Here is a 12,694-nt window from a genome sequence, read left to right as displayed (position 1 = left end):
GCTTAAGAGAAAGTATAAATGATGTCAGGAAGCCACCAGGTTACCGATGGCCGCTTGGTGGCAGGCATGCAGTTTCGGCATGCAATGCCGTTTTCGTCTTCGGTTTTATTGCAAAATGAATAATGTATTTGCCACACAACTGTAGCAGCAATAATGATTGCTGTCTGTTGCATGTGTGCTCGCTCTGACACCGGACACGATGGGCTCGCGGTACGCATTAAAATTAAAAAACAAACCCGTATCAAAGCAAAGATACATTAAGTACACTCCAAATCGTTTCACATCCAGTCATAACGAGTTAAAAGAGGTCGTTAAAGGGAGACTGTCGGCTTCCAACTCTAGGTAGTACATGGAACGCAAAAACAGCGAATACATGAAAACTAAGCTGAACAGAATGCTCATTTTCCAATTTATAACACCATGTAACGCCCCGCTTATTGATGTTTCGTTACTTCCACTCTGGCGGGTGCACTGTAGCGGCGACATTTGAATTTGGATGAAATAGTATATGCGCGGAACTGAAGCCTTGATGAGTTCTAACGCAGCCTCTTTTTTCTGGTGGGGGGCATTTCTCCACCGGTTCAGCGCATCAGGCGGCAATGTTAATGACACCTAACTAGTAGTCAGGGAGCGTTATTTAAGGTAATAGCGATCGGCAGCACATATTCTAGGGCGAAAGCATTCTGCTGTCAGCAAGCGTGCCTAGCGCACTGCCACGGCCCAAGCTGCACCCTCGCTGCACCCTCAATCGACCTTCGAAGGCCTGTGCAGCGACGTTCGGCGTCTTGGCATTAATAGCAGGGTAGTTCAGAGATATAGGAAAGTCAGAAGGCACACAGGCAGGACAGTCGGAAGGTAAGGGAGGATGGCGGCGCGTTTGGGATGAAGGGAGGGGTAACCTTTCTGCATAAATCTGTGGATAAATAAATTAGGAGCACAAAGTGACGTGAGCGAGCTACGCACGGGTCACAATGCATTTGCAGTATCGTGCCCTGAATATTCACGATGTAAAAGCAGCGCTGTAAAGAATCCAATGCCACACCGACATTGCTCGCTTCGCTTGACGCCGTCACGAAACGCACAAATCGTGAGGGACACGATGCGCATTGGGTGAGGAAACAACTTGGCTTTAGGTTCAATCTCATGCATATGGCCTGTGACCGGCTTGGTGCTGCACACAGCTAGACGATGTTCGCAAGTTTACAATGAGCTGCAGCTAAAACATGCAAATATTGACAATGCCAATGTGTTGTTCGTTGCATTTTAACCTCGATTGGTTCCACTACGTATAGTGCCACCCTATCTGCTGCTCTCGCATAACTATGGGAATTCAACCCCACATACCGCACGTTGTCATTGGTGAACTTTTGTGAAAACTTAAATTTTAAGCGCACCAAAATGTGCAGCCTTGTAGAAAGCACATGATATCGGCATCTTTAAAGAGTTTATCCTGCTTTCACACATAGTTGAAAGGTTGCACCATATGTCGCATGGTGCCTTAATAATCGCTTCGCTGGCCATCAGTAAAGCCTGATAAAGTGTGAAACGTGCCTGTTATTTTAATAAGTGCACGTAAAGTTTTCAGAGTCACAATGTAACATAAATGCCTCCATTAAACACAAGGACTCGGGCTTTCGCTCCCCAACGTTTCCTTTCCCAATCAGGCAGGCATGCATTGATGTGAAGCTATTTTTATAAATTTGAGGAAGGCACTTTTGAATCTCCAAGGATATTTGTGATGCAAACACTAGATACGACCCGCCGACACATTAATTGGGTTCAGTAAAGGTGCTAGCGTAACAGGTCGGGTGCAAGGGTGTGTCGTTCAGTACGTTCCTTTTGAAAGTGGAAATTTTTTACAATGTACGGTATTCTAATGATGTTGTTATGCATGTCAGTGTGTACTTGCTGTATGCCTTCTAAAAGGGGCTTAAACTCTGTCAAGTGATATTTTTTCAGTTTTCGTCGAGCTCCTTTTAGCATTGGGCTGGAAACAGGATTAAAAAGCTTCAAATTCTTAACTAACCTGTGAACTCACTCTTCATATCTAAGCTGATTCTAGACCTTATCATATTGTGATCACTGATTCCAGCTTTCCAAATACATCACGTCCTGCAGAATGCCAGGTTTGGAACGAGGTTTGAAGTGGTGGTGGTGGTTATTTATTATATATACAAAACGAAAGAAAAGATGTTTGCCAGTCCGCGCATCTGCTATATGTTATCTGAAGCACCTGAACTGGGGCGGCGGAAATAAAGGCATAGAGAGGAAGAGGTAGAGGAAATCAAAGAGGTGAGCGATAGGAAGAAAGAAAAGGGTAGGTAAAAATAAAAGAATTATATACATTATGGTACAGTATACAGTAGTTTGCTTGAGGCCCACCACGCAAATGTCTTAGGTCACTGAGCACTCGGCACACCGGGCGGGCCTCCGCAATAGCTCAGGCAACTGTTCACTACGCACGCACTTGCACACTGTACAAAATACTGACGGCCGTCGTGGGCGATCGGTCGTTATTGTCCGAAATAGCACACGCGGAGAGTTCAGTCACAGCACGCACTATCTGGCGAGGTGAAATAGACGGGTCATCAAGCCCGCCTGTTCGATATATTCACACAGGCTAACGTGTGTTCGCTCGCGGACGCGTGCACTGCCCGGCGGCCACAGGCGCACAGCTACGCTGTCTGGGATTACCCCCTGCGCTCTGTAAGCCGCCAGCAACAAACGTCTTGGTTCGGCTAGCGCGGCGCAGTGCAGTAGAAGATGTTCGAGATTTCTACCACGCCACAGCCGTCACACACGTCACTGGTGGCAAGTCCGTGGCGCATCCGTCGTTCTCCAGGCCGCACACATCCAATGCGTGCACGGAGGATCACTGCGCAGTGCAGCCGAGTCAGCGAGCGGCCGCTGACGCTGTGAATGCGCTCCCCTCTTGCGATGCGTAGGTCGGGGTGCTGTTCCGGAAGCGGTCGTCGATTATCGCACGCACGTCCTCCAAAGCAAGTTGCTCGTTGCTAGGAGGGAGTTCCGTTTCAATTTTAGTCTCCCTGTTAAAAATTTTCCAGATCCTTTTCTGCTTTTTTATTTGCAAAAGAAGGTGGTCATTGCTTCTAAGATATTTCGTTCTGAGAATTTAACTAATAACTCCCCCTTGCTATATTGAGAACCAATGACTTAGTCACCAATTGCGTCGCCTCCAGCGTGCTTCTTCCTACATGGGCATTGAAAACGCCCTTCAGTACAGTATATGGCGTTCTTGCCCTTCTCAAAGCCGATTCTGCAGCTTCACAGAAGCTTGCGACTGCCTGGTCATCATAACTACAGGTGGGCGCGTAGGACTGTACAAAGTTCGTTTTTTTTTTTTTTACATTTCAGGACAGTATAAACACGCAAAACGATGCAGACAGGCTTGAATACTGTAGCGAGCTTTGGCAGACACCGTCATCGGCACGTATGGGCTTTGCGGCATGACGAGGGCGTACCTCTAGAATGCAGACCTGATTTGCAGTTTTTGAGGTATTATCACAAGCAAGAAATGTGTCTAGCACTTGTTGCCAGTTGCAAATAATGAACCCGCATGTCCGTGATGTTATGAGTATTTCGAGAAACCCTGACGATGCTCTATCAATTCAGAAGGTTTGATCATGGTAGGTACAAATGCGAGGAAGGGAGCTTTCCAACGACCAAACAGGCCTGGACTATTTTACATTATTCCAGTCAATCCAGCTCGTTAGGATTCATCCATTGTACTATGCATCCACAGTGCTATTTGAATAGGTGCCATATAGATAAAGGCCGGTAATATGTTTAAGTTTGGTTTCTTTTATGGGGTTTAACATCCTGAAGCGACTCAGGCCACGAGATACGCTGTAGTGGAGGTGTCTAAAATTTTGTCCATCTGGAGTTGTTCAACGTGCGCTAATCGCACAATACACGGGTGCCCTGCTTTTCGCCCTCATCGAAAAGCGGCCTTCGCGGTCGGGATGCCGGTGTTATGTAAACACAACAAAACGCACGGCACTTATTCTTTTCATGTAGCAAAGAAACAAAAGTGATCCAAGTGTTTCTCTGGGTGCCAGGTTTAGTCAAGAAAATGCTGTGGGCATGCCGAGATTTCCTGCAGCACTTAATGACACACATTGCGAAGACCACGCTTTCAGGCCAATTGTTACAAAAAATTTATTTGTGCATTAAAACTTCTCCATTGCTGCTCAGTACATCATAGACGTCTAATCCTTTATTACTCAGTTCGAAATGTTTAATACTTAACGGTGAACGGTGCAGGTTGACATTCCACAATAGCTGAGCTTTCGGCATACTACTGCCTTATTTGAAATGTGCTCCACCTTGGAGGATTCCCCTAAATATTTGGCCATACTTCGATCACGTCGCCAACAGCTCTCATAAAATACCGGCGATTCTCTTCCTCTGGTTATCACTTCACCTCCGTAAGCAACGCTGTGAGGCTGAGACGATTCTTCCCACTTACAGTAGCACGACGCTAAAATCAGTATACGCTACCACAGGTTGTGGAGCTCACTTGTTTTGCATAGGGAAAAGGCACTTGAGCAGCCTTTTGGCAGTTCGGAAAGAGATGGAACCTTAAATCTGGGTTTGAAAGTGCAGCGATTCGAACTAGGTTCGAGAGCGCCATTTTCTGGCCGATCCCATTTCCCGCGTGAGCGCCGACCAAGTACAGGAGTGGGACCATAGCACAGCATCTTCCTTTTCCAGGAAAATACCAGGAGAAAATATTTCACTCTCTTTAGTGGCGCTAATTTCTTTGTGAAAGGTGATGTTTTTTCTGTGTGATGTTGTGAGCATCAATAGTGTGCTGTTGCATTCTAAAGTTTTGCGTCCATGCTTACTGCCTTCCTTACTTCCCGGAGACTTACACATGGATATAATGGATCGGGGCGCAGAGGAAATTACCTCCCCCTCCCTCCCACCCGCCTCCCCCGCGGAAGCTTCCGTAGGCTGGTTTTGAGTCGGTGACCACGGTGTCCACGCTGGGATGTGCGGGTGCGAGGGCCACGGCCTCTTCTTCGGCAACTGCGGTGTCTATTTTCCTCATGGACGTGCCGACGATCAGCCTGTCGTTTGACGCAACCACCACCGCCGCACAGTCAGTGTATTTTTTGAAGCTAGGCCTCCGCGTAGAGGACACTGGGGTTCTTTTCCAGCTTCCGGGCTATGGCTTTGGCCCGCGCTGTGCGCCTCTCATCGTCCTTCCCAGTGTCATGTTCCAGGGAACGAGTTTGGACTGAATGGCCGTCTTCTAGTTTCCGGAAGGGCCGCCTTGATAGGTACTGGCTCGATCTGCCATCCTATTTTGCTTAGGACGCCTCGTCCGTGTTCCTTATGATTTAGGCGGGTTCTCTGATTACAGGGGTAGGCTTCAATGAGCTTCTCCCGTTGCCTTACGAAGCATAGTGTTTAGGGTGTGCCTATTCGCCTTTGTAAGCTGGAGGTACGGGGCGGAATATGTAACCCGCGACAAGGCGAACAGGCTCATGGCATCGTCCTCTTTAAGGCCTCGGTTTCTGTTAGATACTCTCCGAATCATATAAGTATCTGTTCGGTTATAGTCTTGATCTTTGTAACGGCGGCGTGTGCTTTCCCGTCGTTATAGCACCATAATATTAATAATAATAATAATAAGAAAATAATAAAAATCATAATTGCATAACGGGAAAGGAGCAGTATATGTAAAAATTATCCAGTGAACATCTGAAATGCGCTGTAGAGGAAAGGGGGAAGATGAGAGTGAAAATGCAAAGAGAAAGAGCAGCCATAGCAAAGGGAATTTTTGACGTGAAAAGCGGTTTAAAATTCCCGCCAACATACCCCTATTGCAAAAACCAGTGCCACTGGGAGCCAGCGCCCCAGCGCCATACCTGATTATGGTCCCAGTATGACGCTGGACACTGGGCGCACTGGGACGCGGCATACTGGGACGCGGCATACTGGGACGCGGCATACTGGGACGCTCCGCGCTGGCGGCACTGTTCGCCCGGAAAAAAAAGGCGTGGGATAAAAATTAAAAAGTAAAAAGTAACGAAACAAGTTAGGTACATAAAAAACCTAAAAAGAAGTAAAAAAAAAAGAAAAAAAAAACTAGTGCACCAAGCGTGCCTCGAACTAAGTCCCTAGGCAGATACCAATTACTAGCTCAGCACGCTAACCACTCGGCCACGCCGAGAACTGGATTTCCTGTAAACATTTTTGCATTTTATGTCATGACCCGCATTTATAAGGTTGGGACTTCATGTTTTGCAGTCTACAGGCCATTGCTACCGTTCTAACAATTGCAACTTCTTGACCATTTTAGCTTGCTGTCTGCTCTCACGACTTGCAACTAATGTTCTGGGTGCCTATGCGCGCTATTTTGTGCACTAGAATCATTTTTAACAAGTGTAGTTTGACATCGCTGGCAAATTTACCAACGCCGGCTCTTGGGTGGTGCTCTGCTACCGTGGGCGTAATTTTCGCTGAACACGGAGCTTTAGTAGAAGCCTTCAAGGAAAAACGTGCGACCAAGCTTTAATACCGGCAAGCGCCGCAGCGATGACCCTAATTGCGTGTAACTAAACCTTATTTGTATGTAAACATTGCGGGAAGCGTTGCGATGACCGAGGGCTCGGCTGCTTGATACGCAGAGTAAGAAGGAGCGCAAAAGCTTGAGAAACACGCCAAATATTATGTATTACAAGCGCTGTATGTTGTTGCTTTTTCTCTCATGGACCCATCGCTGGGTAAACTACTCTCTTCCTCGTTTTAGTTTTTCTTTCTGCTGTTTATACTGGGCCGTGGTGCAGGCTACGCTCGCCTGCGATTGAGCCCGCATTGAACATTTTGGCAGTAATCATTGTGTTAGAGTGCCCTTAAGATCAGCTGTGAAGTTGGTTATGCATGGTAGCCCACATTATTCAATTCCAGCTTTAGTAGTGCGTTAGTAGTCAGTCTGTCATGAGATCGAGGCGCGGCGATCGTTGTCGCTCTCGAAACGCTCGAAACGACCTATCGAAACATGGAAACTCTAGAAAAAAGATACTGCCTTTGTTTTCTTACAAATGCGCAACGACTTCGCAGCAAAAAGCGCTTGCTTGAACCATATTTTTCATATGCCCCCCGATGGTCGATTGAAAGTACGCTGTTGCCCTGTTGGCCCCTGAGGGATGCTACTCCGGCTGACGCCGCACGCCGCACCGGCTATACCGGGGCACTGGGACCAGTGCGGCCCAGCGCACATACAGCGCTTCTCCGAGTGCATCGCGGATGCCAGCGACACACCCAGCGTCAAAAGTCTAATCCCAGCGTTTTTCTCCCATCGCACCAGTGCAGCCAGTGTCTTCCCGTTACTGCTCCAGTGAATATCGCAGACCTCCAGCGTGCCCAGCAGATCCAGTGCAAAACCAGCGCGAAAATCTTACTGGTTTCGCACTGGAGACGCTGGTTTTTGCAACAGGGACCCCCCCCCCCCTCCCCCCTTTAGATGGCCTACCCAAGAATTTGTTTTTCTTTGTTTTTTTTAATTGGTGTGCAAGTAAAACTCTAGTAAGTTTTTTCCTTAAATATAGTATCTGTTCCTTTTTTGCGTAGTTTATAATTTTTGCCGCCAGAAGAGGTTTGTATCATTTCAAACCACTTCTCGCTCGGTTGTTTAGCAGGCGTTTAAAGATATGTTCACAATACCGTTGTACACCTATATCCACGGCGCCCAAGCTTTGCAAATTAAGACTTCTACATCTTTCTTCAAACCGAGGACGTGGACAATGCAGTTGTGTAGTACAAAAATAGAAATAGGAGAGGGAAGAAAGTCCTTAAAGCGCTAAGAAAAACGCTAGTAGTGTTCTGCTTTGCGGTCTTAAACCGGAGGGAGAATAGGAAAGCCCAGAAAAGCAACCAGAAAAGGGTCGTTTAAAATATATGAGCGATGGGAAGGCGACCAATAACCCTACTGAAAAAACTGTAAGGGGCAATAACGTCACATTTTCTCACACAATCTCACTCAATTCACATAAGAAATCACGTACAAGTCGCATATAATTGCATAAGTTCTCGTAGTTTCTTGTACATTATCATAAATTATGTACGGTATTTTATGATAATGATGTGCACCGTATGAGACTCCATGCGATTAAATGAGATTTTATGAGGTTATTGCCCTGTAGAACTTTTGGTTTTTCAGTAGGGAAGCCATAGGTGAGTGCGTTTAAGTGTCATCAAAAAGCAAAAATAATTGTAATGCAATTTCTGAAAAAACTTAATTGGTGTCTGTTAAGGACAAGTTATCATCCCCTGTTAAAAATAATAAAATGAAACTGTCAGCATAACTAAATGTAGGGCTCTGCATCTACATAGCAAAAGGAATCAGTATGACGAAAAGTTGTTTTCAATATATATTTGCATCAATGAAGATGGTGTGGAAACCAAATGACCAGGTTCAAAAACGCTTTTTTTTGTATAAGAGGGCTGGGCTTGCAATAGTATTCTAGTTCATTGAGCACTGAGTATAATACAAAGGATTGCAGTTGATTTTGATTGTTCTGGTGGCAACATTTTTTTGGTAAATTTACCTTATCAGTGCATTACATTAAAATACTGACAGCCTTTTACCCAAAATCTGTTCATTATTTCTTAATACGTCCTAGTGAGCCTCATGCTATCTCGTTCATAAACCACACAGTAACGTTTCAAGATTGTTTTCTCAGTACTAACTGAGAAACGCTGAGTCATCTGCACCGACATCTGGCAGGGTACCATTCCACCTTAAAAATGTCAACTAGGATTATACAAGTATGCGTTTATCAGTCAAGTGTTTCACCAACAATAGCCGTTTCACTAACATTCACCACTGCTGGCTGTTTGGCGAATATGTAAAATTATTTTCCGCATGCGGGATAATGAATTTCAGCCCACAAATAAATTTGGGCATTCAAAATATATATCGCTTCTTTACGTTCCTTTATCAATTGTGACAATCATAGTTTATGCAGCTTATGGCTACTTTGGGAGATCTGAGACTAATTTTGTTATTATTCGAAAATAAAGAGTTATTATCTAGAGATTCCTAAATGTTTTAGTAGCTTCTGTGCACTGTTCTGCATGCCCTAGATTTCGGCAAAATTTGATTACTCGTGTGCTTAAGGGTCAGTTTTGTGTTTTCTGGATGTCTTACAGGCTGTATCGCACGAGAAGACACAAAAAACATTTTGCAACAACTGAGTAATTTGGATATCATGAGTGATGTGCTAAGGCTTTTCCTTGGCACACATTAGACATCTGAAATTAGACATGCATACTCATAGCTTGTGAAATGGAAAAGAGGCATGCAGGATTAACACGACGTTAACCCTTTTAACGGAGTCAAACAAACACCGCACAACTCCTAAAGAGAAAATGATTTAAAAAAGCCAATACCACCTGCGTCAGTTACATGCGTCAGTTACATGACAAGAGTACTGAGCAGCTTCAGGGACAAAGCGCAGCGCACGTGCGTGCCCAATAAATAGCAGTGCAACGTTCTCTGCCCGAGTTTTGACGCGGTTCAATTTGCGCCAGAATGCTTCAACATAACGGATTTAGGAAGGCATCTAAGTTAAATGTGTGCTTCGTGACGTTAAGGAATGCATGTTCACGTAATATCTTCAAACATTCCTGCGTCAAGCCATTCAGCGAAGTGCCCAAGATCAAATCTCTTCCAATCGTGGGAAGTTCCTGGATATACCTCCCCGTTATAGGTAAGCAAACCTGTTTTTATAATCAGTGTGCCCATTTTTTGCCCCAGTTGCGTGCCTCAAGCTCTTATAAAATGGGTCGCGTTTTTAGTTCAGAATGTTGGCAGCTGCAAACGTAGAGAACGTTTTCATCCTTAACTACGGAAATGGTATGCACTTCAATTATTCAATCACGACCATGCCTCTATACGAAATAAAGGAATACCCAAACTAACGCGCTAAGTAGATAGGAATGTGGCTTGTGTAACCGCTATTAAAGTGTATTTATTAGAGACATGGCAAAAAAACCGTTCTGATACGGTTAGAGCATGGAAATATTTATGGGCATCTCAGGAAAGAAAATGCAATAATTGCACGTTGAATAGCACCCGCATTTTACTTTTCTTGCGTGATCCCAGCGTTATATTGAGGCAATTTTACAAAATAGCAGCAAGTACAGTCGGCCTAATGAAACTGCAAATGATCCCGTAAATTCTTAGTAGATCTGCTCTCTGCTCATGGATCCTCGGTATTAAGAAGACCGCTACTGCCGGCAATAATTCTGCTTTGTTCATGCAATATGATGATAGATGGAATCACTTCTGCAAGATTTCGTACCCACCCTATAGTATCACACTCTCTGCAAGTGCTCCTGTTCGATCTTCGTTGCAGGCTTCCGCACAGTGCAGAAGTGTGCTTCACCGCCTGGAATTTAGAGCACCGCAGCCACCCTTGGGTGCTCTGTGAGAATAGACAGCGCATGCCGATAGTTGCGATGAAGGTTGCTACGAAACCAGCTCAGCCATTCTGCTCTTTTCGGTCTGCCTCACCCTCTCCTCACCAGCGGTGTCCGCTAGATGGTTTTCTCAGGAAACAGACTATGCAGAAAAGCGGCTACATGGGCCATCAGTTCTAACGAGGGCTTTGAAGAGACCGGGGCGAGTGCAATAGCGTTTGTCAGCGATTCGATCCTAGTTGTTATTTAGGCGCGAGTTCCCTTTTCGGAATGCTTTCCCAGACTGAAGCTCAACTGCAGGCACACTTCTCGGCGAGCAGTATTCACTTGCTGCTGCTTCTTGTTCAGTATTTCTGCTCTTCCGTATTAAACACAACAAAATACCTATGGTTTCGCTTGTGGTGAAACCTGGACTTACGCGAGAGCAATCTGCATGGCTACACTTAGGCTCGGCTTCAAAGTAAAACCGTAGCTTTTGTGCATAGTAGGTTACTCTATGATTCCAGCTTTATTTATGGCATAGGGGAATCACTTCACCTATGAACATCCCTTGCCTTTGTCGTTGACCATTCTCATTGAGTGTAGAAGGCCTCTAGTGGTATGACATCGTCTCTACGTCGAACTCACTAGGCACATCGCCGTCACAACGTTCGAACGAACATTTTGTCCTAGCAACTCGCTGCTGTCGTTCGCCTCTACCAACTACCGAGTGATCTGTCTTCTTGTTCTTCTTCTTCTTGCTGTTCTTCTTTTTCTTTTTGTTTTTCCCACTGACAGTCATGGACAGGAACGGCGCTACAAAATTTGACTGCTTGAAAATGTGTCGCTTACCGACACAATCCTATGTCATGTGCTGAAAGCCAATCATTGTCTCAGCTCGGGCTATAATGGTCTGGAATAACTGCTATCTCACCTGCCATGGGCCAAGCTAAGTTTTATGTTTTGTTTTTTAGAACCTCAGGCCCTAACATAGGGCAAATAAACAAAAAACGGCCGTCCTAGCAACTCGCTGTTGTCGCTCGCCTCTGCCAACAGCATAGTTATCGGTCTTCTTCTACTTTTTTCTTGTTTTTTTTTTTTGCTTTCTTCTTTCCCTTCTTCTCTTTCTTATTTTTCTTCGTCTTTTTCTCTTTCTCACGGAGAGCACGGTGAGGTAAAATTCTACAATTATTGTTCGATTTCAACACAGAAACACCATGATCCAAAATTTCAAGTGCCGAAAATTGCTGAAAATAGGGCTCTGAAAACAATTTTGTTACATGGAGCAATATGGTGAAATCTAGAAAAAAGTAAAATGGAATTTAGCTGAAAACTTTGGGATTCCTGGCTTCCCTCACGAGATACACGAGAATGTATTATAAAACACTCGTTAAACTAGCAGCAAAACCGGAATTGCCTGGATTTTCGCCATTTAAAAGCGCAAGTCGATATTGACCTGCTGCTGCTTTGCGCTTTACATCAGACACTCGGAACACCAACTGTTTCTGAACGCGTTGACGTTGAAATTTGAAGCTGTTTTCCGAGGATGAATCATTCGCAAATGTTTATTTGCAGTGATAACGTGACTAACGTCACCCATTACTTCTTGAATTTTAAGGGAATATCCTAAACAGGAGCGTCATTGGTGTTGTTGCAAAAAATGGGAGAGGGATGAAACTATTGCCCCAAGTAGAATATGTGACCACTTTTGTACAGAGGTGAAAGTACGACGGGCAATGTACAGGAGCAGAACAGTTTGTTGCCTTCTACGCACCGGATGATAGACAGCCGCTCTAGCTGCGACGCTCCCGACTCCCTTCGTACGAGAAATTTCAATGTAATAATTCACTCTACAATGATGTTTTAAAGTTCGAAAGCTGTACAAGTGGACACACAAGCGTTAGGCATGAGCATATACAGCCGTTACACGATTTTGTTCGGCTCGGAATCTCCAGTTAGGAGTTTTCCAGCTGAAAAAGAAAAACATATTCATGAAAAAGAATGAATCAGAGTCTAATAATTGAATAATCGAACGAAAGAAAACTGTTATAAAAATGTGGTATTTTGTTCATGCGAAATATGAGCTTTTCAATCCATTTAGGGCGAAATTTTTAATCCGGTTAGAAGTTATCATTGGTGTGTGTTTTAACGTTCGAAGTCTGCAGATAATTACTTCACACAGTTCTTTTATTTACAGCTGAAATTGTCGAGGCTTGTCTAATATTGCACAAAAATGACATTGCAGTAACGGGATCGGTTC

General features: G+C 44.7%; 1 protein-coding gene across 1 annotated transcript in view; it reads left to right on the top strand.

Annotated features, from left to right (window-relative positions):
• The first annotated feature begins 9,565 nt into the window (after window positions 1–9,565).
• The window catches only part of LOC146193497 (putative cytochrome P450 301a1, mitochondrial), a 39,296-nt gene continuing 36,167 nt past the window's right edge, over window positions 9,566–12,694 (top strand). The window contains exon 1 of the mRNA XM_084600566.1: window positions 9,566–9,743. Within this exon, the coding sequence (XP_084456692.1) occupies window positions 9,566–9,743 (178 nt within the window). The remainder of the gene's footprint in view (window positions 9,744–12,694) is intronic.

This window comes from Amblyomma maculatum, chromosome 4 (genome assembly GCF_055883805.1).
Source record: "Amblyomma maculatum isolate TAMU_Amacu chromosome 4, ASM5588380v1, whole genome shotgun sequence".
Lineage (NCBI taxonomy): Eukaryota > Metazoa > Arthropoda > Arachnida > Ixodida > Ixodidae > Amblyomma > Amblyomma maculatum.
Note: the sequence above shows the minus strand (reverse complement) of the source record. Positions and strands in the feature narration are given on the sequence as shown.